At 35.8% G+C, this 27,403-nt stretch overlaps 1 protein-coding gene and 1 long non-coding RNA gene across 2 annotated transcripts in view; one reads left to right on the forward strand and one right to left on the reverse strand.

Moving 5' to 3' along the window:
• Positions 1 to 588: 588 nt before the first annotated feature.
• LOC112047591 (uncharacterized) overlaps positions 589 to 27,403 on the forward strand; it is a 119,199-nt gene continuing 92,384 nt past the window's right edge. The window contains exon 1 of the mRNA XM_024084739.2: positions 589 to 876. Coding sequence (XP_023940507.2) covers positions 822 to 876 — 55 coding nt within the window. The 5' untranslated portion in view covers positions 589 to 821. The remainder of the gene's footprint in view (positions 877 to 27,403) is intronic.
• Positions 23,401 to 25,538, reverse strand: LOC112046126 (uncharacterized). Its single transcript, XR_008251189.1, has 3 exons — positions 25,293 to 25,538; positions 24,827 to 25,026; positions 23,401 to 24,555 (listed from the first exon to the last, which is right to left on the reverse strand). It is a non-coding gene; the product is annotated as an uncharacterized LOC112046126 (long non-coding RNA).

The raw sequence follows: 27,403 nt of genomic DNA on the forward strand, positions 1-27,403 counted from the left end.
TTCTCACCGTTTGAGATGTCTTAAAATGAACATAACTGAGAAGTTGGAGGTACATATCCTCATCAACATCCTTAAAATCAAATGTTTTTATAAGCCCCCTTTTTTGAATCTACTAGCCTATGGCTTTACACGTTTCATAAAATAATAAATTTCCCTGTCCATATAACAAACCTTTTTATTGATAAAAACTGTATGAAAATCAGTTTAGGACTCTCTGAGATTGGCCTGAAGAAACATAATTTTATACTGAGTGAGAAAAACGTTTTAATTTAAGTAAAGCTGCATTATACTAAAAAGACTGTAATTTCAATTATATTTAGTTCAAATTAAAAAGTCAAAACGTAAATAGTGTTCTAGTATATACATGGACCTCGTACGTACAATAAAATACAAACCATTACAGCATCTATTTCCCGTGAAACATTTGAATGTTACACAATCAGTGATAAAGGCAGAGTAAAAGGTCATTTGAACGCTTCGAAACCGACCGTTCCGAATGTTACAAATGCCACAGCCAATAAAAATTACCATTACCAGTATTGGAATTAGGCAGTATCCTAACTGTTATTGCTATTGTAGCCGGAATGCTGTTAAATCTGACGCTATACTGTGATCCTTCAGCGTATTGAAGCCTCTGAACTCTGAAGCTTTCGCTTCAGTGCTGTTTCGTCTATCGTTGAGAAAGGACGTGTGAATGAAATACGAACTTTTGACGCGCGAGATTACGATGTTTCAAAATTGAGATTATATATTATATTTTCAATATAAATTAATTTTATTAAAAAACTGTTAATTAGTGTTGTGTTGTGTATGTTTTCAAGATGATTTTGAGTGGGATTTTAACGTTTTCATCTGTATTTTTCATCGTCTTCGAAGGTAAGTGGGCGAGAAAAAACGTGACAGCAATTTCGTTGTACGTTTTTTGAATATAAAATGAAGTATTTTCGGTTTTAGTTATATTATATTTTGTATTTAATGGAAATATTTATTATGTATTGAGCGGAAATAATTTTTGATAACGTTTATAAAGTTTCAGTTTCAGTGTTTGCCTGATATTTCGGTATTCGGATTATTCTCTAATCATAATTACCGTTTTGACAATAAAGTAGGGTGAACAGAAAATTATAATTAATGTGTGTGCTGAATTTAATAATGTATACGTTAAATTTTAGATACATATAACTTTTTAGTAGAATAGGTATTACTTATACAGGACGGGAGTACCCATAACTTCAAGGTGTTGACAACTCCACTTATAGGAGTCGTACAGCATATTTTTTTTTACTAAAAAATTTCAAATAAGTTCAAATAATTCCAACTATCCATGTAACACACGCCTTAACTATCCTTGCATTTTAAAATACGTAATCGTAGTGGTTACTGTCGCTATCGAAGAGATAATATTGCAACTGGCACTCCGCACTTCACTAGTAAGCTACTTCGTGATATTTATCAATGAATAAGTTTGGCTAGGTCATAATATAAGGATGCGATATAATAGACACAATTTAAGATCTATTTACAAAATAAATATTTTTTACTCCGAAAATTGTACAACATTTTACTTCGAACATTTTAGAACACATGACATCCTTAGAGATTTTTAATTAATTTTCTCCAAGGAACCCTAGAGCAATGAAAAACTCCCGAGCAACCTGTATATTTTTACATGAAAAAATATATTTTTCATACATTTTATAAAAATATATAAACTAATACTTTTTTTATTCGTTGCAAGTTTGCTCTTGACTATAATCTTACCTGATGGTAAGTGATGATGCAATTTTGTTGATTGAATTTCCTTCAGTATAATATCCCTAACCCTAATTAATAATTATTAGCATCCGAATTTCTGAATTAATGAAATATTTACTAATTATCAATGTTAATTATAATTTAACTGGCTCTGAAGGCTAAAATTATTATTAGGTGCAAAAAATATTTCTCATTTTCCAGAGAATAAATGAAATTTCCTAGATAAATTACAATTATTAACTCTTTTCTTTGTACAATTCTAATCATAATTATCAACCTATTTGAATGGCTGCAATGGAAGGTCTCCCTTCTTCTAGAAGAGGTACCTAATTCGGAGATTCCTATTCTTAGACCTAGGTTTCTCAGGCCTTTCTTCCTATTAGAGGCAATTTGGAGTTTAGGCCCACCACGCTCCAACGTTGACACTTTAAATTAGATGTTATTGTTAGTGAATGGGAGCGGCGGCTTAACATTCTCTTCGAGGCACGGATAAGTAAAACCATCGACCTCCTAACTCCGGGCTAAAAAACCTCATAAAAAAAAATGCTGGTGGGAGGCTTCCGTCGTGGCCAGTTGCCACCCTACGTTACGATGTCGTGGAGAAGACGAAAGGAGTGTGGATTTGCATTCGCTTCCATCTTAGATTGCATAATCACTTACCATCAGGTGATATTGTAGTCAAGGGCTAACTTGTAAAGAATAAGAAAAAAGTTTTCAAACCAAAGAAAACTTCAGTACTTCATATCCCAAACCCAGGCTCTGTGATCAGTGTGATCCTGTGGTTTTATTCATCATCATAACTATCAGTTTATTTTAACGGCCCACTATTGGGCCAGGCCTCTGTTCTTATAGGAGAGAGGATATGGAGTTTGCACCCACCAGACTGTTCCAATGCGTTATAATGCTAAATTCATTAACGACTGTATCTTATTTTAATGATAATGACGTTAACTGGTGGCTTCACGTACTCTCTGAGGCGCGGGTGTAACACCACCATCATGCCAAATCCTGAGAATCTTAATCTATACTAATATTATAAAGCTTGTGTGATTGTTTGAACGCGCTAATCTCAGGAACTATTGGTGCGATTTGAACTAATACTGGTTAGATAGGATATCGAGGAAGGTTATATGCTATATTTTATCCACGTATTCATACGGGAACGGGAACCACGCGAATGAAACCGCGCGGCGTCTACTAGTATACATATAAATGCGCAAGGTCATTCATCACGATATCTCGAAAATCGCTTGACGTACAAAGTTGGAATCTGGCAGGGATGTAGTTGACTCCACTTATAACGCACTTTACGAGATGGCCGGATTAAGGAGGTCTAAGGGTGGATGAAGTCGCGGGCGTCCTCTAGTTAATTATAACTGAAAACTTAGGATAATGAAAAACTCAGTATCTCTTCCCTACTCAAAATTCGAACCCAGGGCATCGTGATCCAAAACAACATAAGCTAACAGCTCGACATACCTACGACTTAGTCACAGGTGAGAGTAGTCAGTTGGATAGATTCAAGACATTGTTTGAATCAGAATGTCAAAGGAGAACCCAGCGGCCCATACAACGTCGGCCCAGGGAACCCAGGTATAAAAGTATACATACGGAGATGATAATACGATGTATAAATTAATCTGGTTAATAAAAGTATGTTTCTTGAAGAAAAATACGTTTTTTCCATCACTCTTCTAGTACAAAATGTTCGCCGGTGTAGTAAAATTTTAGGCAATATTATCTTTTTGGTACCAACAAGCTTAACAAACTAGAAAATAAAAAAAAATATCGTAAAACTCAGACTGTAACAACGATGTTAGCTTAGCCCTGTTGTGGACATATTAAAGACTAGCGGACGCCCGCGACTTCGTCCGCGTGATATTCACACAAATCCCGCGAGAACCATGGATTTTTCTGGGATGAAAAATAGCCTATGTTTTAATCCAGAGTAAAATCTATTTCAATTCCAAATTTCAGCCAAATCGCTTCAGTAGCCGCAGCGTAAAAGTGGAACAAACACATTTTCACACTAACACACAAACTTTCGCCTTTACAATATTAGTGTGATAGTGTTATATTATTAGTGTAATGAACTAAAAATGTCGTAAAACGACGTAGCAAACTTTTTTTGAAAAATTAATAATTTCATTATTAAAGTAGAATTAATAAAATTTATTTAGATATAAGTAAATTTCCGGGTGGTTAGGGTAGGCCTGGGCCGGATGGGCATTCCCTTTTCTCTCAAAATGCAATTTAAAATGGTGACTTAGTATACTGAATGGGTCCAGCTCTTCGTTGCATAAGTGTCAGATCTAAGTTGCATAAGTATCTAGCACTGCAAGTTTAGGAGGCTGTCAGCTTATAAGAGGCATTGTATATTATCGTGCCATACCGGAAAGGGGCGTATATTAAAGGAAAATGTAAAGCAAATTCGCGAGTCTCGTATTGAGACTTTTATACTTCACGACTCAGACTGATTACGTAAGTACCAGTATCGCATCCAAATTCATGAACAAAATTGTCTGATATTTTTTATTGAAAACGAGTTTAGATTAGCTCATAGTAATCTAGAAGTTGTTGACCGTTGTACACCATTCAACAAAACAAAAAGGTATTTTTATGAAGCTCTCTGACGAATAAATACGATAACAACAATGAAAAATTGATTCTATAGAGACTCTTTTTATAATCGCATTAAATCGTTGATCATATATTTTTACAGTAAAGTAACGTGTAGCGAGGCAGGTCCTTATGTAATTAGACTGAACTTCATGTTAAACAACTGATTTATTTTATTAAGTTATTCCAAGATCATAATATGAATTCACTTACAGTCGTGTTGTTTATTACTTTCAGGCTTACTATGGATATTTATGTCAACTATGGTACTTAACCACACCTACCCACTTATCAAATAATTAAATCCGGCATCGTTGTATTTTAAACGCGACGTTTTTTAACAAATGATTTCTGTATACTTCTATTCAAATAGGTATAAATTATAGCCATCGCCTGTTTGTTTAAAATAAAACTTTCAAAAATAAGAAGGTTCTATTCTTGGCTGTATGTATGTTTTCATAACATTATTTCAACCAAGCAAAAAGCTAAAGATAAATATATAAACTAGTGGAAGCCCGGGACTTCATCCGCTTTTAGACCTCTTTAATCTAACAGTCCAGCCCTTACAGTAGTATCGCTGTAAAAATAGAGTACCTAACTTCTCCCGTTTTCCCAACATTTCCCTTCACTGCCCTGCTCCTATTGATCGTAGCGTGATTAAAAGTATACTATAACCTGCCCAGGAGTATAAGGAATAATTGTGCCAATTTTCCGTCGAGTAATTTTTGTTTCTATAACGAACATACAGATAGACTGACAGAGATACAAAAATTTTATTGCATTTTTGGCATCAGTATCGATCACTAATCACCCCCTGATAGTTATTTGGGAAATATATTTCATGTACAGAATTGACCTCTCTACAGTTTTGTTATATATGTATATTTAAAAGTATTGGCATTTTAACCGAATTATAAAAGTAAGGAAATGGATATTACACCTGTTTAGTGTGCACGCACTTGTGTATTATAAATTCTCTAACAGTAGTTTCAACATTACTTTTTTGGCAAAATCTTGTTGAAATTCTTTAGGTATTTGTCGTATCGTAGTCGTGTAGTATAAACAGGACTTATTCCGTGCATGCCTTTGGCGTTTATATGAAATAGTGGAACAACTAAGGCGATTTCAAAATTCACCCTCCATACTTTATTTTTCGAAGCTATCCCCCGCTTTATGTTCATCCTGGAATTTCAGAAGAAACGGAAGCAAATTTTATTAAAACTTTGCTCCCTGATTTTATTTTACCACCACGAAATTGAATTTTTAGAAATAACAATTTTTCATTAATATTATGCACTTTTACTTTTATCATGTGCCGTCATAGCCCAGTGGATATGACCTCTGGCCCCGATTCCGGAAGTTGGGGTTCGAATCCGGTCCAGGACCTCCGACATTTCAGTTCAGAAATTAAATATTACGTGTCTCAAACGGTGAAAGAAAAACATCGTGAAACCTGCGTACCAGAGAATTTTTTTATTTCTCTGCGTGTGTGAAATCTGCCAATCCGCGTTAGGCCAGCGTGGTGGGACTATTGGCCTAACCTCTCTCATTCTGAGAGGAGACTCCAGCTCAGCAGTGAGCTGAATATGTGTTGATAATGATGATGAATGATGACTTTTGTCATTTACCCGCCCACATGGCAGAATATGATTGGTAATTTACTAACCCATATTCAATTCTATTCCCGCTTGATCCACTCCACTTAGTGCGAAGCCGGTCAATACTGCGCTATCCGGTGGTAATCATCATTCAAATACCATGGGATGCCATGAGCTTCAAAGATCACCTATTATGACTCTACTGCAAACACATATTCAGAAAGGTCGGATGGGTAAATTAAAAAGTAATTAACTTCATTATCATTCGGCGGCGACTAATGGAAATCTCTACAATGGGGTGCAATTAGAAGTCTCGATTGTCACGTCCGATTGTAAAACGTAATGCTACCAGGGATTGCGTTGCGGTAACTAGTGGGAGGTTGTGTCTATTAATTAAACTACGCTCGTCATAGAGGTTGGTACGATGAATACGATGGATTTCGGCACACTGCAACTGAATAACCATGTTTACAGTTCACGCCGTCGTCAAGTTTTATGCCGCAAACGATGAAGAGTACAATAAGGCACTTTACGCACTAGGTTCTGGTCGTGGTTGCGGTCACCTAGTGCGTAAGGTCTCTAAGGACCTAACCTATAGTCTGGCAAGTTCATTGATGACACTCTCGTGATAATGGGTGACGGGGGGAAAGATGGCGGGGTGAAATCGTGCGTGCGGGGAAGTGAGGTGCATCAGTCGTGGGTTTTTCATTGGTCGCTACATGCCCCCCGGCCCGTTCGGACCATCGGGAGTATTACAAACGAAGTTGGCAAGCTATACTTATCTGCATTATAATCCAATCTTGCCAATCCCGCCTACCCGCATGTAAGCAGCGTGGTGTTTCTAAGCTACATATCCCCATAAGCATATATCTCAGCTATTCATCATCATCATCATTTCAGCCGATGGACGCCCACTGCTGGACATAGGCCTCTTGCATGGACCTCCAAGCATAACGATCTCGAGCCGCCAGCATCCAGCGGTTTCCTGCAATCCGCTTAATGTCCTCTGTCCACCTAGTGGGGGGTCGACCAACACTGCGTTTTCCGGTGCGGGGTCGCCATTCCAACACCTTGGGACCCCAACGTCCATTGGCTCTTCGAACTATGTAGCCTGCCCATTGCCAGCTATTACAGCAATGAATTACAAGTACCACATTCTTAGTAATAGGGTAGTTGACTCGTATCAAATTTAATGTAAACAATATTAATTTTGTGTAGTACATGGAATAAGGGTCTGTAATATATCGATATCATTTAATACAAGTTAAGGATTTCATAGAAAACTTTATTTGAGTAGGTACATCTATACTTATAATAAATCTGTAGAGAGGTCAATTCTGTACATGAAATATATTTCCAAAATAACTATCAGGGGGTGGTGTGTCGATACTGATGCCAAAAACGCAATCAGTAAAATTTTTGTCTGTCTGTCTGTCTGTCTGTCTGTATGTTCTTTATAGAAACAAAAACTACTTGACGGTTTTTAACAAAACTTGGTACAATTATGCTTCATACTCCTGGGCAGGTTATAGTATACTTTTCATCACGCTACGATCAATAGAAGCAGAGCAGTGAAGGGAAATGTTATGAAAACGGGAGAAGTTACTCAATTTTTTAAGCTTCCATCGCCGTCGCATGATCCCTACCATAGGGGTAGTAGGATAGGGGTAAGGTAGGGGTATGGTAGGGGCAGGGTAGGGGTAAGGAAGGGTAGGAGTAGGCGTAGTAGTAGGGTTTCACGCAGACGAAGTCGCGGGCGTCCGCTAGTATTTAATATTATCATATTTAATACTGTCGTCTATTTTGTGACGTCACGATTGTTACTTGATGTCACTAAAGGAATAAACACACACCCGCGCAGTCCTCCCCCACCCCCCCGTCGCCCGTATATCATGGGAGTCTTTGACAAAGAAAAAATATTTAAATACAAGTCGCTTGACTGTGAAGCTTTGCAAGCTACTCCATTATGATCCCAAATAATAAGCGAAAGTCAATTCAATCAGATTACAGTACCTATTCTGTTCCGAATGTGAAAATAGAGAGTCTCTCTCTCCATTTTTACATTTGGAAAGAGAGAGGGGGAGGGAATAAATGTATTATTACCAAAAGCGTTTAAAAGGCGTGTCAGCGATTATTTTCCAACAAAAGAGAAAATTCACACCTTTCCGAAATATGGGTCTTCTTTTCATCGCGTTTTTATCTCTCTTTGCTTACGTTTGTGTGATTATAAGTGATATACTTTTTCGTGTATTTAGCATTTTTTTTCTTTTCATAGCGGTTATCCAGAAAAACGGGTCGTTTAACGAATTGATACGTTTGTATTTTTAGCGATGTTATTCTAGAGATGGAAAAATCGGTTTTCGGTACGAAGACATATTTCCATTTCATATTTCTCTCATTTGTATATAAGAAATTATTACTCTTTGTCTAAACAAATTTTCTATGTAGACGAGATTCGATTTTTTTGATAGTTTGTAAGGCTCCGAATGTACTGGGCCGATTTTTTTTCACTATATTTAGTCCATACGTAATACCACGGGAATGGTAACTAAGCAGGTGAAACCGTGGTAGATCATCAATTTTCTATCGGTGAAAAATGGTTTAAATCGGTCCAGCAGTTCCGCTCAAGTGGTGGTAGTTTGTTCAACCAAATACAAAATGTCTATGTTGTTAGACTCACAATCTCATCTGATAGTAAGTGATGATGCAATCTAAGATGGAAGCGGGCTAACATTTTAGGAGTAGGATGAAAATCTACACTCATTCCGGTTTCTACCATGAGAGCAGTACCAGAAAGCTTTAGTACTGATTTTACTATTAGATAGATAGTTTTATGCTTTTTTATAGTCGACATGGATTTGTATTATGCGTGGCAAAGTAGAAGAACATTTTTTTACAAATTATTAATTGTAATAGCGACAATTAAAAAAAAAATAAGTCATTGACTCCATTTTTGACTCCGAAGAATTCAACCAATATTATTAGAATTCAAGGTATTGATGACCTAAATTGTACGCGAGCAAAATATAGAGCAGAAGTTCTTACGATAACAGATTTCCTTCAAAAGACATCTACCCACATTTATCAATGAAATTTTCTTATAAAACATTTCTTTTGATTATTAATAACATTAATGTATAACGGATACGTACGTATTAATTCAAAGAGCTCCTTGTATTATTTATCTTTGTTCAAAGACGACTTGAACTTATTTTTGCGATATCATATCTTACTTGGCAGGAGTTATTCTATTTTTGGTAGGAATTATTCTATTTTTTCGCTGGTGGGAGGCTTCGGTCGTGGCTAATTACCACCCTACCGGCAAAGACGTACCGCCAAGCGATTTAGCGTTCCGGTACGATGCCGTGTAGAAACCGAAAGGGGTGTGGCTTCCATCTTAGACTGCATCATCACTTACCATCAGGTGAGATTGTAGTCCAGGGTTAACTTGAAAAGAATAAAAAAAAAATAAAAAAAAGACAGTTTAGCTTTAGTGGTAAGATATACAGACAGGTGCCTACGTTTCACCCCGAAACCGGAGGATCCTCAGGAGATGTTGAGATCCTTGTAGAGTCTACATCTGTAGACTCAAAGATTACCCCGTACATCACCACAAGCTTTACTTATTTATAATATTAAGTATTGATAAAGAAAACAGATTGACTTCGTTGTGAATGGAGTAGTTTATTAAATGATCTTAGCTGCAATTTTACATGCTTATAATATTTCATAATAAAGGCCCATTTAGACGGAAAGAGTTACTTGCACGTTTTGCTGCGAGAAATCGTACACCACTATCACGAGCAAGACTATCTATAGCATTATTAAATATTTTTTTACTTATCGGTAAGAACTACATTTTTACCAACGCTTGTATAAGCACGATCTTTAATGATATTCTTACAATTTAGTGGGAGAATGATAATAAAAGATTATTAATTCGAAATAATTAAATAATATGGACAAAATTTTTCCTATGGGAGGCAATTATCATTGTTGATAATAATTAGTGAGATGTCAATGTTTTAACAAAAAGAGTTTTCTATACACTTTTATAATCATATATCTGACTCGTAGTTTTTTTAATTTAAATGAGTATTTAGAAAAACAGATATAATTCATCCTCACGCACTGCACTCATGGTAGTAACACAACAACTCGTAATACGATTATTGCTTGAAGCTCTGTTAACCGCAATATTCCTATGAGAGTCAAATGAAGAAGAAAAGTTTTTCATATTTTCGATAATCGTATTTTCGAAACGAGTTACTCGCTCCATCTAAACGAGCCTTAACTCGTATACGTTGAACAATGTGTCTGAGTACCGGGGCTCGACGCTTTTGTGCAGAACTGATACTATGACTACAATAAGTCATTATTTTGTACATACTGCGCGCACACTGTATATCATTTGACCTAAAAACTTGCTGACACACACTCGCATTATGTATTTTGTTATTACGTAAGTACACTTTGACGTTGGAAGAATGGCGTTGGAATTTGCATCTTCTTGTTACAAGCTTTTGTTTAACTTATCCATACGTCATCTTCAGGGTATTTTAATGCCCGCAATAGGGTTAGAAGTTCAGGCAACTCGAAATTTCAATGCAGATTGGCGCGATTATTGTGATGTTAGATAATACTTAGATTATAAAAAATATGAATGCCATTTTTATCCCCCGACGCAAAAAGAGGGGTGTTATAAGATTGACGTGTCTGTCTGTCTGTCTGTCTATCTGTCTGTGGCATCATATCTCCCGAACAGATAGAGCGATTTAAATTTAGTTTTTTTTTGTATCAAAGGTGACTTACGGGCGAGTGTTAGACATATTTGATGAAAATCAGTTGAGCCTTTTAAAAGTTGTGGGGGTTGAAAGTGGGGAAGAATATTCGAATGTCTGCAAATATACTCAAGTGGGGTCACAAATGAAAGCGCACTGAAATAGAATATTGACGACTTGTTCGAGAGTATAATTAATAATATCATGACAATCGAGGGTTTTTTCAAGATTTTCAATTTTATGTTATTAATGTATAGTAAGTAATCAAGGGAAATAGGGATTAATTTATTTAGATTTACCTACTGATTTCTGTAGTAATTAGTAGGTAGTAGTTTTTATGGATTATTATTATTATTATGTATTTTATTATGATTGGATATTATACCTAATTATATAAATGCAACTGTGTGTGTGTGTGTGTGTAAAATGTAGGTGTGTTTTGTTTTGTTAAAATATTTTTTTTATCAATGGTAAGAAGCCACATTGTCAACGATTAACATCTGAACTAAGTAATATTTTATCTCAGTATTTTCTATGTGAATTCGGGTTTACTTTACGCTTCCACGCCTAAGCCACTAAACTGATTTTATATTTTTTTCACCAATGGAAAGCTGCATTACCATCGAGTAACATATTTTATTCTCATAATCCTAAGGGGCTGGGAATTGCGCGGGGTGTCCGCTAGTAAAACATAAAAGCAAGTATCATTAAAGTTGGGAAATCTGTAAAGGCGGATACCATCAAGTGACGTCATAGTCTATAGCACATACAAAATTAAAAAAAAAACTTATTAAATTTTCACAAAGCGTTATCGTTTAGCGGTTTTAATGGAAATCTCTACAATGGAATGCAATTAGAAAATCCAATTATCACGTCCAGTATAAAACTTAACGCAGTGCGATGGAAATACCCATTGCGGTTGGTTAAAATGCAATAAAATTAATTAATGGATGCCCTATGTTTATATAATGACTAGCTTTTCCCACATTGTATTAATTCTAATTCAAATACATTTATATGAAATAGGCTTAGTTATCAAACACTTTTAAAAGATAATGTATGACTATCAAATCTACCACCGGTTACTCAAAGCTTTAGGTTTTAATTACTGCAATGATTGAACTGCTTATTTATTCATCACTAGTGACGCCCGCGACTTCGTCCGCGTGGAATTCAGTTTTTCATAAATCCAGCAAGAACCATGGAAAAGTATCCTATGTGTTAATCCAGTGTCAAATCCAATTCTATTCCTAATTTCAGCCAAATCACTTCAGTAGACGCAGCGTAAAGGACAAACAAACATACACACTCACAGACACACACGCACACACACACACACACAAACACACACTTATACACAAACTTTCACCTTTATAATATTAGTGTGATTACGATCCATAATTGCCTTCTGAAAAGCTTAGGCCACATCAGAGGATGATTTGTAGTTTATTTCCACAATTGCAACGCTTCCATACCTACCGTAGCTTAGAAATTTGTTGGTACTTCCGTAATAGTTGATGGAGTTACTCCCCGTAACTCGAAAAGTTTCAACATGCAACGCATATTCGGTTCACTGAGCACGAGTCTCCTCTCAGTATTAGAGGGTTAGGTCAATACTTATCTCACTACGCTGGCCTAATGCGGATTGGCAGACTTCACACACCTAGAGCATTAAGAAAATTCTCTGGTATGCGGGTTTTCTCATCATGTTTTATTAAAATGCTCATATGTGTAACTACAATGTTGGAGGAAGGCATGCCCCGAACCGGATTTGAACCCACCAAATCAAAAGGCAAAGGGGCTCTCGAAAAGAGTTATATTTCGTAACTCGGAACGTTGATAGTGTTCAACCCTGTTACTCGAAAAATTGTAAGTGTGCATTTAAAGGTAAATGAATAGAAGGAAAACATACAGTTCAATTGTAAAAGAATACCACGAGTTACAAAAGTGTTGGTTTTTGATGTTAACCTTCATTTCCTGCATGGCTTCAGTAATTTCACGTTTGTGTTAACACGTATAATGAGCTACGCTCCCAATTTAGTATCTTATTTGGTGTGTTTCATTATACGAGTAGGTATAACATAATATAATTTTTGTTTGTATACTAATATAATTGAAAGGTAGGTTAAGTTGCGGAAGTTCATTATATCGTAATGAACTGGTTTATTTTGCTATTTTCCGTGAAATACCGACTATTTTTAATTGCAAATTGCCATTATAGTCTGGCAAGTTTGTTGATGACATTTCCATGATATGCGGACGACGGGGGGAATGACTGCGCGGGTGTGAAATCGTGCGTGCGGAGAAGTGAGGTGCATCATGGATTTTTCATTCATCGCTACGCGCCCCCTGGCCCGCGCAGACTATCGGGAGTGTTACGAACGAAGTTACCAAGCTATAGACATCAGTGTTTTCCATTGGGCATGATTATTGGCAATCTCACCTAATGGTGAAGTGATGATGCAATCTATAATGGAAGCGGCCTAACTTGTTAGGAGGAGAATGAAATCCACACCCCTTTCGGTTTCTACACAACATCGTACCGGAACGCTAAATCGCTTGGCGGTACATCTTTGTCGCTAGGGTGGTAACTAACCATGGCAAAGCCTCCCACCAGCCAGACCTGGACCAAATAAGAATAACATAATCAACCAGCCCAGCTGGGGATCGAACCCAGGACCTCCGTCTTGTAAATCCACCGCGCATACCATTGCGCCACGGAGGTCGTCAGTATATTCCCTTCCCTGTAAGGAAAGAGGCCGTTAAAATAGTCTGATAATGATGATGATATAGCCGTGATAGCCCAGTGGATATGACCTCTGCCTTCGATTCCGCAGGGTGAGGATTCGAATCCGGTCCGGGGCTTGCACCTCCAACTTTTCAGTTGTGTGCATTTTAAGAAATTAAATATCACGTAGAGAATTTTCGTAATTCTCTGCGTGTGTGAAGTCTGCCAATCCGCATTGGACCAGCGTGGTAGACTATTGGCCTAACCCCTCTCATTCTGAGAGGAGAATCGAGCTCAGCAGTGAGCCGAATATGGGTTGATAACGATGATGATAATGCGGTTATCTAGCGCATTTAAAATCCAATCCATAAATAAATTCTATCGAGGAAAGAAAAGAAAATCAGCAAGAGAAACTAGACTTTAAAAGCAGAGGATATCTCAAGCTGTCAGTAAAATAAGCCAGTAAGATGTATTTATTTGGCAGCACTGGTAGAAAATCTAGGACATGCTAAGTAGAGTATACTAAATACACAGTAGAGTATATATAATATAGTAGAGTATATACTAAAATACAGTACAAAATATCGTAGTGTATATTGGTCTCCGACTTAGCACGTATTTACTTTGCTTGGATACACAACATCGTCTCTCCAGTGAATCCAAGTTCCTGCTGACATATTTAATGAAATCCGTGCTACCATTTGTGTCTGAATTATTGTTATCTTAATACTGCTGGTGCATTTCTAGTATCATAATAGTAAGCTCTAGAGAATTTTAAAATGTGATTTAAGTTGTTATTTCACTTGCTATCAAACAGGGTACGTTAACTATTGGTCTAAGACCCGGTAGAATTATATACCCTCATCTGTTATTCAATAGTGCTATGAAATAAATGATAGATAATGTTTACAGTGATACATTGCAAATAGGTTGTCTAATTAAATTGCAGCTAAACTCATTTTTCATGCAAAATCTAGGAATCATTTACTTGATCAAAGGCGACGTAATTGATGTAGATTTTACTTTTACTTGAGTAGGTAATATTAATATTGCAAGTTAAAAGGTTGCTGGTTCACATTTTCTAATGGGCAAATTATCACAGTGATACATTGCAAATAGGTTGTCTAATTAAATTGCAGCTAAACTCATTTTTCATGCAAAATCTAGGAACCATTTACTTGATCAAAGGCAACCTAATTGATGTAGATTTTACTTTTACTTGAGTAGGTAATATTAATATTGCAAGTTAAAAGGTTGCTGGTTCACATTATAGACTGTTTTTAAAATAAAACTCAGAGATCACTTTTTTACGGTTTCTTTAATTCGCCATCTTGGGCGCGAGAGGGAAACGGCCGGTGCGTCGTTCGAAAACAGATCTAACAGAAAAAATTAAGTTCGGAAATACTGAACACTAAAACAGTTAAATTAAGCATCAAATGGGCTTTCGTTTGACATATTAAATGACCAAATAACTGATTAGGGTATATAATTATCATTACTAAACTGTTTATATCTGTCAACCCCACAGTTGCAATGTGAAAGCAGGCCACCTTTACTTTTTCAATTATTTTGGGTATATTCTATTAGCCAGAGAACGATTTTTTTTACTGTGATTTTGTAAGCCTGTACTGTGTCTATAGTATAAAATGTCTTTGATAAATATAGATAGGTACTTATACAATTTCAATAAGTATCTACTTAGTTTTCACTAGGTAACTGTAATGTACGTCAATGAAACACAGCGGTCGGATGCTAACTGATTTATTTACTCACCCTCACTTAGTAATAACCAAAGAATATAGTATGCCAGACATTACAACACTACACATCTCTTTCCTATGAAAAGTCTTACATTATTATTATTATTATTATTATTATTTTTACAATAGAAGATAACTTTTAATTACTTTTACTTTTACTATTAGTATCTTCCTTTCCCTTACAAAAAAAAAATCTAAATATCTATATTAGCCCTTACATTACTTATAAACATTTGACTTGTCTAATAGTACAATAGATTTTTTTTTTTTTTTACATTATTTTCAGAACTTTATATCCATTACCATTTTTTTTTTTTTTTTAAAATTTCAAACCTGTCCCAATTGAAAGGTCCTTTAATGCCTACAATTTATTTATGATTTTTTTTTTACGAAGTCGGCAGGTCCGCTTCGGCCTTCCTACCGTATCCTCGGATGCTTCTGGAATCAAATCTACTCCTTTAGGCGATCTTGGCGATGACGTAGGTGCCGATGCTGGTTGAGGTTGTGACTGCATCGGGAGCGATTGCTCGACGCCTTCGGGTGATTCCTCTATTTCCATTTCTCTCTCGGGAGAACCATTATCTTCTGGTTTTTCATTATTTTTTCGGGGTTTTGTGTTAACGTATTGATCCGATATGCTTATTTCTGCAGGTGGTTCTGATCTACCTCCCATATCCCACGAGAAACGACTACTTCTTTGTGGTAAAATTTGATCTGTGTGTCGGCGACAAATATTTCCTTTATTTAGTAAAATTTTAAATGATACTGGTCCCGTTTTTTCTATTATATCTCCTTCAATCCATTTATTGTCTTTCGCAGAATAGTTACGTGTTAATATTTTATCCCCAATCTCGAACTTTCGAACGATTCCCCCAGAGTTCTCTATTTGTTTATTTTGGGCTTCTGCTACAATATTAGACGTATCCGGTCGCATAGCATCTAGTCTATTCCGAAGCCGTCTCCCTATCAATGCAACTGCCGGTTCTATTCCCGTCGTTATGTGTGGGCAATTCCTATACTGCATCAAAAATCTACATAAACTAGCATGTATGTCTGCACCTTCTAGAATTGCTTTTTTAATCGTCTTCTTCACCGTTTTAATTGCATTCTCCCCAGCTCCATTTCCTTGAGGTCTATATGGTGAAGACGTGACATGTCGGATCATGTTTTTATTGCAAAATTCTCTGAATTCTGCGCTTTGGAAAGGGGGTCCGTTGTCTGTTACCAATTGCTCAATTAATCCAAATTTAGAAAATAAACTTCGGAAAAACTTGATAGTATGGTATGCAGAAATGCTACGTATTTGTTCCGCCTCTATCCATTTACTGTGCGCGTCGACTGCAACAATATAGTATTTGCCCTGTATTTGAGCGAAATCTGCATGGAGTCGCTTCCAAGGTCCTGAAGGAAACTCCCAAGGATGCAGAGTGGTTTTCGGAGGGGCGTCCCTTACATTGAGACATGCTTCACACTTCTGCCCGATACACTCTATATCCTTATCTATAGACGGCCAATACACATAATTTCTAGCAATGGATTTCATTTTTACTATTCCTAAATGTCCTGAGTGTATTTCAAATAACACTCTTTCCTGTAATTTTTGTGGGATTACTAATCGATATTTGTACAAAATACAACCATGATCAATGTAAAGTTCTGCGCGCCTCACGTAGAACGCTCGTTCATCTTCTTTACATTTTTCTGGCCATCCAAACATTATATATCCATATATTCGGCTCAATAAATTATCCTTCTTTATTTCAATTGCGATGTCTTTATAACTCACCGGTAACGTTTCATCTATGTAGAATAAGTAATGTTTCTCTTCTATGTGTTGCTCGCGGTCGTTATCACTAACAAGCGGTAAGCGCGACAACGCATCTGCATTTCCGTTGGATTTTGATTTTACGTAATTAATCTCAAAATCATACGCTGCTAATTTAGCCGCCCATCTTTGCAGCCGACTCGCTGCCGTTTGTGGAATTCCCCCTTTTGGCCCAAAAATATAGCCTGCGTTACCGCCGAAGACTCCAGAATAAGCACCGCCCATACTGTTGCGGCCGCTGACTCTGTCTACATGCTTCTCCGCGGCTTCTAAACCGAGAGCTAGCTCCACCGCCTTCTTATATGTTAAATTCTTCTCCATTAATAATCTGGCTTTAATCTCCGAATTTCGCAACCCAGTTAAAAACTGCTCACACAGGTTTTCTTCAAGATTTTGTCCAAAATTACATTCGGTCGCCAAATGTTTCAAATTTTGTAAAAATTCGAGTATGGAGTCTCCAACATTTTGTTTTTGTTGTCGAAATATTTCTCGCTCCACGTAAATTGAACGTTGAGGTTCCAGATGATTCTTTACTATTTTCACCAATTCGTCGAACGTCTTTTCCTCCGGTTTAGTCGGCGCGCACAAATCACACATTAAATTGTATGTACGATCACCCACTAACGTAATCAACGTGGCTACTTTGTGTGTACTTTGAATGTCATTAAGAAATATAAACTGTTCCACTCGACGAACATACAATGACCACTTCCCGGAATAAAGATCAAACGGTTCAATTTTACCGTAAGGCATTTTAATTAAGAACTTTAAGCACGCGTGATCTAAATAATTAAAAATCCCGACTCGACGACAGTGTAATGTACGTCAATGAAACACAGCGGTCGGATGCTAACTGATTTATTTACTCACCCTCACTTAGTAATAACCAAAGAATATAGTATGCCAGACATTACAACACTACAGTAACATTTTCTAATGGGCAACTTTAAACTTCATAAATGCTTTTAGAAATCGGCAATAAACCAGCTTTATTCGACACAGACATCATCTTGAAAGTTATCTCATTAGAAACTTTGTACATTAAGTTTAACAATGTTTTTATGTGAATAACAATAAAGTTTTGAGCACCTAAATATATGCCTACCAGATATATTATGTTCTACGTAAATAACAGTATATACTTACTCGTACCTGTTATTTACGTAGAACGTAATATAACTGGTTTTAAAAGTAAGTAACCGCGACTTCATTCGCCTGGAATTTATTTTGATTTTTTTTCTGCTTTTCAAGGCTTTTTAAAGCTTTTTAGGACTTCTAATTTAAACTTTAGGTACCTAAAGCATTAACATTTTTAAATTGAGATCGAACATGGAAAAAATCATTTATATTTTGAACAGAAATGTTATCGCCGTTTAGTGTTGGAAATAGTAGTCTGTGACGAATATGACGTCGCTCGATCTCGTGTTGGCTTCAGTGTGCACGTGGCGTTCGAGCCGTCTATATCTCTTGTTGTGTAATTCTTTATGGGTTACTTAGGATAGGCGGGGAGAGTGACTTGAGTGGAAAAGGGGAGTGTTTGATATCAGTAAAAGGCGCCTTTAACCCTACATACATCGTTCACAAGTGCGTGACTCCACTCAAGGTCATTCTCTGCCATTCTAGGGTCTTATTTTGGTTACAGTTTGATTTGTTAATTAAGTTGTCCTGACAAGTGTTGTGAATCATAACCTTTGTTCGACATTAGTTTTCTTAATTTTGTAATGACCTTTGAGTCCTATAATAGAACAGAAAATAAGATAAAGATTTGATTTGGAAACTCCTTGATAGAAATAATTTCCAAACAGATGAATTATAATTTAACTTACTCAGCCGTACTTACAACGTGAATATAAGTAAAATAACAATTGTTTGTCATATTTTGTGTATAACATAACATGCTACTATATAATATAACATACTCGTCAACACACATAATTTGAATTCATACTCAGCTGTAATAGCATGTATTTACTCAGCAAAGAGCGTATTACAGCTAGAGCAATTTCACGTTCCTACTGACACATTTAACGGAATACTGAGCCTCCATTTCTGTGTCCTATAAACTATACCATTGAAATTGCATGATATTGTTTATATTATAAAATAATTAATTTTTGATTCTGTCTGCGGTGTTGTTATTCATATTAATATTGAATATTATAAATGTAAATGTATGTCTGTTACCTTTTTATTAAAATATGTAATATTATGTAATAGGATAGAAGAAAGATCAGGGGATGATAGTATATTATTCTTCTACAGCTATGACTTAGGCTGTAGCATATGAGTATACTACAATATGTTAACATAAAATCGGGTCGAGTGAAGCTGATCGTATAATAGGGATGATGACAGATGCTTATAGTAAAGCAATTTTGTAAAAATAACAGGGTATCTGCGACTCTTTAACGCCGCTACTACTGAAGCGATTTGGCTGAAATTTGGAAAGTAAATAGATTTTCTTCTATAGTATAGTAGTAATAGATTAACACATATTTTTATCCCGAAAAAATCCATGGTTCCCGAGGGATTTGTGAAAAACTAAATTCCACGCGGACGAACTCACGGGCGTCCGCTAGTGAATAAATAATAATTATATGAATAAAATACTCTTTTAAAGTTTATAGGAAAAATAACTTATAGATAGATAGATATACTTTATTTGCACACCACAAAGACAAATACAAGTGAAAAAAAACAAATTAAGAAGAGATCAGCATACCAAAAGGCGGCCTTATCGCTAAGTAGCGATTTCTTCCAGGCAACCTTCGGTTTATCAGCAGGTGGCGTAAAACAAAAATAACCACAGTATTAGTAATACACATACATACAAATAATTTACATCCTAATACATAAACGATATTACACAAATACCTACAATAATGAAAAAATACATATCAAAATATACTAATAAATACATTATATTGAAGAGAAATAATAGATACAGATCGTCTTTACTGCACCAGATAGTGAGTCTTTACGGCATTTTTTAAAAATGCCCAGTATTTTTGATTTAACTTATCACCATACAATGGGTTTAAAATATTTATTAATTCACAAAGAATACACTTATTCACTAATGTGGAACTTACAGGCTAATACAATACATTTCAGTTTGAGCGTACAAGAATAGTAATAATAATAATATAGTGCTAACAAAATAAACAATAAGAATTATAACGTTTTATACACAAAATTTCAATATTTAATAACTATTTGTGGGTAGTCATTGAAAAATACAAGCAGTTTAAATTCATACTCAGCCGTAAGATCACGTATTTACTTAGCTAAAAACGTATTACCGCTCAAGCAATTTCACGTTCCTACTAACGCAGTTAATGGAGTCCTGAGCTTCCATTTCTGTGTCCTAAACGACGATTTAACGCAAATGGGACATTATCGTGTAATCATGTATAGCTGCATTCTTTTTTTTTCTTTTCTCTACAAATTTCTTTGTATATTGTGTAAACATTCTACGTTAGTTAAGTTGTTTACAAAGACTGAATCCTGCAGTGAGACAAAGTTGCTATTTTATTTCGTTCTTAATAAAATTGAGCATTGTTATGTAAATTACTATTTTCTTTCTTGTTTGTGTCTTTACAAGTAGGTACCAACACTTTCTGTGCTTCTTTTTTAGTTTTTTTTAGTATTATACAAAGATGAGATAAATACAGTCTTTCCCGACTAGTTGGTAATAAAATGGAAATATTTAGAGGAGGTATCATCATCGTCATCATCATATCAGCCGATGGACGTCCACTGCAGGACAAAGGCCTTTGGTAGGGACTTCCAAACATCACGATACTGAGCCACCTGTATCCAGCGAATTCTTGCTACTCGCTTGATGTCTTCAGTCAGTCAGAGGAGATATAAACTATAAGTATTTGCTGATATTTAACATGTAAAATTGAAATTTAAAAGTTAAAAAACAACCAAAATAGCAATGTTTTTTTATTACATTTTTATTTATTAAATGCATTCCAAAATGTGACCTAGTTGCAGACTATGTTACGTTATACAAATACTTCACAAAAATGTAATATCGAACGTAGGTATAAAAAAGGCCTTTTTTACACCCCGATAGTATCCTATCGAGTGTGAAGTTCATTGGAAATACAATGCGAGAGAAATCCTGCCGAAATAATTGAAGCCTGAAATTTATTTATCAAAGGCTTTAGCACGCTGCATAACATTAGCGATTAACATAACTGCATATAGTTTGCATAAATGTTCTATCATACAAAACAGTAGTGAGAACCAGCGAATGGTTTTATTTTTTTTAATAATTATTAATAAACTGTTTCATCATTAGCAGTATTTTTTAGGAGGAGGTACTACATTCGACTCTGGAAAAGATTACTCGAAGTGTTCATTTACACGAGCGGCATTTGCTACCGACGACTGCAGTTGACTGCTTACTTACACAAGTTCGTTTTAAAATAATATTAAAAAAAAAAAATGTAGGTACTTAAATTATTACTAGACCACCTAAACCTATGATTAGGGTATAATAAGATAATGTGTGATAATGTGGGGACTGGAGCTTGCACTGGGTAACCCTACCTGTGTTGCAAGACACCAAGCTCTATCCCCGCGCTTAGTTCTATGGTCAGACCCAAGAGTCAATTTCTAGGACCTCACGATCCAAAGCCAAAAAGTAACACACTATAATAATTATAATACACTGGACCAATGTGGTAGCAATTAGATCACAATAATTGGACTCTACTCCCTCCTAACCTAGTCTAAACGCCCCTTGCGTAGGACCGACTAATTTCAGAAGCCATCAGTCCTGTGGAGTTTAAATGGATTATGATTCCACGTCAGTCCCTCAACGGGGGCACTGGGGACAAAGGAGCGCCTTAATGTGAATACAAACTGTCGTGTCCCCCACTTTGTGAAATTAAATCCTGCAATCATTTTAACACTTGCTATATTATATTCTGATTTTGTTTATTGAAACAACGCTTTCGATAACAATGATGTTTGTTATATCATGAAAACTATTAAGGTAGTGTCACATAAATGTGTCAACGGTACTTTCTGATTTTACCAGACCTCCCTCATAATAGGAGCTTACCACCATTCTGTTCCAATAAGGGTTGTTAGGTTAAGAGTTAATGTTTGATTTTGTAGTACTCACAGTTTGAAGGAGGAACTTTAATACCCTAGCCGTACGTATAGAAAAGGGTCTTAAGAAATTTAAATACACACCAATAGCTAAATGATTTGCCTAAACGTCTCTTGCGTAGGACTGACTAATTTCGGAAGCCATCAGTCCTGTGGAGTTTAAATGGATTATGATTCCACGTCAGTCCCTCAACGGGGGCATTGGGGACAAAGGAGCGACTTAATGTGAATACAAACTGTCGTGTCCCCACTTTGTGAAATTAAATCCTGCAATCATTTAACACTTGCGATATGCTCATTTTGTTTATTGAAACAACGCTTTTTAAGTATTTAAGCGATGTTTGTTATTTTTTTAACTGGAAACTACGACTATTAAAGTGGTGGTACAGAATTTATACTAACAAATTTTAAATAGAGGTTTGTGTTGTAGGGGGCTTATGATATAACCCCATACAACCATCTTTAGATTATCTGGATCGATTCGGTTTTATTATCTTAATTTTTGAGTGTTAAGAGTAGGTACCTACTTAGTTTATAATTTTCCTATGCCTTATAGAAAAGGGTATATTTAAAAAAAACAATTACTAAGTCGAGGTAACGGTACTACACCAATGATATTTTATACAAAACTGAGGCGGACAAATGTGGAAAATTTAGTTAATTTCATTTAGTTTCTTATTAAACAACGAACGTTATTTATACAAATAAAACCTAAATATCGTCTACAACGTCGTGTCGTACAGATGTAAAAACGTATATACTTCACTAGCTGACGCCGCGCGGTTTTACCCGCGTGATTCCCATTCCCGTAGGAATATGAGGATAATATATAGCCTTCCTCGATAAATGGGCTATCTAACACTGAAAGAATTTTTCAAATCGGAGCAGTAGTTCCTGAGATTAGCGCGTTCAATCAAACAAACAAACTCTTCAGCTTTATAATATTAGTATAGATTATATGGTCAAAACGCAGCCAATGTAATTCATTTCCTGTAATTTGCTCAATAAAACGGATATCACTCAAACGTTCAAACAAACTAGCGGCTGATAATAACCATTAAAAGGAGATTGAAACTCTTTCATACAATTTGGGCCACGAATGTAAAAGGATGAAATAAATGTCAATGAATAGCTTAGATATTATTAAACTTTCACTGAAAATATTATAGAATTTGACAATCTGGAATTAGAGATATTCGAGATTTAGTAAAAGTGAGGTTATTTAAGATAACAGCTGATATTACCTACATAATGAATAGCTAATTTTTCAAGTGTTTGATTTTATTATTAAACTTAGACCATTGTTAATTTACTTTTCGAATTGGATGAATGATAAGATAGAATTCAAATGACTGATGAGATCATGGTAAGTAGGGTAAGGTCTTAACGGTGAAAGAAAAACACCATGAGGAAACCTGTATTCCAGAGAGTTTTCTTAATTCTCTGTGTGTGCGAAGTCTGCCAATACGCTTTGGGCCAGCATGGTGGACTATTGGCCTAACCCCTCTCATTCTGAGAGTAGACTCGAGCTCAGCAGTGAGCCGAATAATGAGGGTAAGGTAAGTAAGGATCAAGGGTAAAGAGTGATAAAATAAAACACTTTATTTAGTTGATTTTTATTCATTTTCAATTATAATTAATATATCATCTAAGAATTGTGCAGGGGGTACTATATTTTCTTGGTACCTAGCCCGACTAAGGTACCATATTATTGACATAACATGTGCGCAGAAGCCTAAAGCCCTTTTGCCTACAATGCAATTGAAATAATCATTCAATATTGCTTCTCTACCTCTGCAAGAGCTGTCAACAAAAACATAAACAAAATAAGTTTTTCGACTAATATGTCTAGACTGTATGCATCCCCGAAGTAGCCATGAGCTATTTGAAGCCGACAGCTCTCGAAGTAGGCTACTGCTGACCTCCCTGCACACTTCTATTAAATAACCATCGTTACCCCTTACATTCTCTCCATAATATGAACGTGCCTGCTTTTTAACAAAGCAAACAACATTTTTGAAACAATTTGATAAATACCTAATGGTATGAGAATTAGTTCACTGTGGGTTAGCTGGGGAAAAACATTTAAATTATCATTACATCCCAGCCTTCAATAACTAAATGAATATCACATAGACGATTATTCTCAGGAACATAATACTTTAAAAAGAGGAACAGCTCTCATATATCCTGGTAATACAATAGTAGGTTCTGGTTGGTTGTTTCTATCTTCTCCAGGCTAGCTAGCAGGAGGCTCAGTTAGAACTCGGGAAGAAGTTGATGGGCCTGAGACTATATGGACAGCAGCCCTGTCTGCAGCCACCCAACAATTATGGCAGATGTGGCTTCCTTGTTTTATCTACAACAAACATACATCACCTTCATTATAGTATTCATACTATATATATACTATATATTCTTCTATATTAATATTATAAAGCTGAAGAGTTTGATTGAACGTGTTAATCTCAGGAACTACTGGTCTGATTTGAAAAATTCTTTCAATGTTAGCCCATTTATCGAGGAAGGCTATAGACTGATATATAACTAACTAAACAATGAGGCTGTCACAAACATGCAATATTATCATTTCAAAATCATAAATAACAATGTACATTGGTTTAACTTACAGTTTGAGGCATAATACATTCTTCTATGGCATTATAAATTCTCAGTTCACAAGATGAGCCTGTATGAAGCAGATGAGTGACTTGTGATGCAACAGAGCGACCACAGCGGAGGCAAACATTACGGTGGCCAAATTGTCTTGGTTGATCAATAGCTGATGTTTGTTCCAGCAAGCTTAGCAAATATAGTCACTGTTGTTTACCTGAAATATTGAAAAAATTGTTTATATCAACAAATTCTGTTTACTCTATACTTGGCCCCATCTGTAACCTGCTTTGTCGTGGGCCTACACTGTAAATCCGTCTCCTAAAGGGGAGACCTGTGTGCAGCAGTAGAATGTAGGGCAATGATGTTACTTAGCTGATTTTACTATTTAAATGTTATCAATCATTGATGGTAAACATTGTAAGGAAAACTATAGGTTAAATTGATAGATGCCAGTTCGCTAATAAATACGCGAGTACTTACAGGCTGCGGTGTACGCCATCGACGAATCACTAAGAGAATCATTTCGTCATTCAAGACTCGTCTGCCTGTGGTATTACAACTAGTTGTTGCTTTTTCCTTTTTCTTTTCTATGCCACAGTTCACACAAAGATCCATGATGTCGATTTCCAATCGATAAGCCGGCAAATAAATCCAAACTAAGGAGCCAAAGTCAAACGTGTAAACAATTAACAAAGTTTTTTAAACGCATACGCCGGTCGCCGAAACTGCTGTCAGTGTCATGTCACTGTCAACATAAATAAAAATAGAGTCGTAATCAACTCGTGAAACGATTTTGTAAATGAGAATCGATTTTTAGATTTCTATTTATTACTTATATCTCTTGATTCACAGTAGATTAATTTAATTGAACTAAATAGTTTTTAATATTGTTACTATATTTATATCCCCATTAGCCTCTTCTATATTTTTATATAAAATTGATATGCATACAAATCGATTAAAATTATCGATTACCTATTTTATTTTTGATCTTATCTTATTTTTTACATTTCTCATCTTCCAGATTGTGAATTGAGCTGATTTTTTAAATGATTTAGTAGAAAAAAATAACGGATTTTTTAAGCTATCTTTCAACCTATTACAACTTGGGCCCAGAAGTTCCCGTCTCCTTTACAACTAATTGAATTGAGAATTATTCATGAACCGATTTAATAATGCACTAATTGCATATTAGCTAATGTGTGATTATTCTAAAAGCTGACCAGTGTAACTTGACCTCTAACAAAGAAACCATCTGCATAAGCCTTATTTTCAAACTAGCGGACGCCCGCGATTTCGCCCGCGTTGAATTCAGTTTATCACAAATCCCGCGGGAACCATGGATTTTTCCGGGATGAAAAGTAGTCTATGTGTTAATGCGGAGCAAAATCTATTTCCATTCCAAATTTCAGCCAAATCGCTTCAGTAGCCGTAGCGTAAAAGAGGAACAAACACACTTACACACAAACTTTCGCTTTTATAATATTAGTGTGATATTATGACTAATATTTCAATTAGTCGTACTGATTGCGTTATGCTAGGCGTCCTCATATCGGCATCGTACGTACGTATCGGACTCATAGCATTAAATGGATTTTTAATTTTATGCTAGATTCGTGCGATCCGTACGATTAAGTGGACGTCGTTGTATCACTTTCTTTATAAATAATACTACGTTCCGTTTGATGCGATGCGTCGTATACTTATAATGCGGATATGTGGACGTCTACCATTAGAAATGGGCATAATAATAGTTACTACAAAACTACTCTTCACACAGTCATTTCGACCAAATATTATACTAGCGGACGCCCGCGACTTCGTCCGCGTGGAATTTAGTTTTTCACAAACCCCATAGATTTTTCCGGGATAAAAAGTAGCCTATAATATATCTTAATACCAAATTTCAGCTAATTCGGTTCAGTAGTCGAGGCGTGTAAGAGTAACAAACATTCATATATCATCAAAATCATCAGTTTTCGCAAATCTCGGGAAACCATGGATTTTTTCGGGTTAAAAAGTAGCCTATGTGTTAATCCAGAGTAAAATTTCTAAAATCGCTTCAGTAGTAGCGGCGTTAAAGAGTAAAATACATCGAAACAAACAAACATCCAAACATCCATACAAACTTTCGCGTTTATAAGATAATAAAAAAAAAATCTTTTTAGAAATCGAAAATATAAATAGATGGATGGATGGATTAACATTCATCGATGTAGTCTTTATTCCTTGTGAAGAATAAAAGGATTGGGTTTCGTTGAAAATTGACACTTGGTATAGCTTGTAATTGAAAAAAAAAATTAAGAAGTTTTCTTAAGACTTTGTCTAATTATTCCATAGACAGAGAAATTTTTCGAAAATTTGATAATTTCATCAACAGCGTCAGTCAAACGTAACAAGTGCCTAACGAACCAACAGCTTATTACTTTTGGAAAGAAGTCGAACTAAAAGGATTCTTCCAAGACGTGATTTAAAGAAAACGACCTAATTAAAATGTAACTTTCAACGTCCGCTGTCCAATTACCCGGATACCCGCTCCAGATGCCCGGGTCATCGATTTTCGCGATTTCTTTCTTTTGGCAAGAGAGTTT

This window comes from Bicyclus anynana, chromosome 10 (assembly GCF_947172395.1).
Source record: "Bicyclus anynana chromosome 10, ilBicAnyn1.1, whole genome shotgun sequence".
Taxonomy (NCBI): domain Eukaryota; kingdom Metazoa; phylum Arthropoda; class Insecta; order Lepidoptera; family Nymphalidae; genus Bicyclus; species Bicyclus anynana.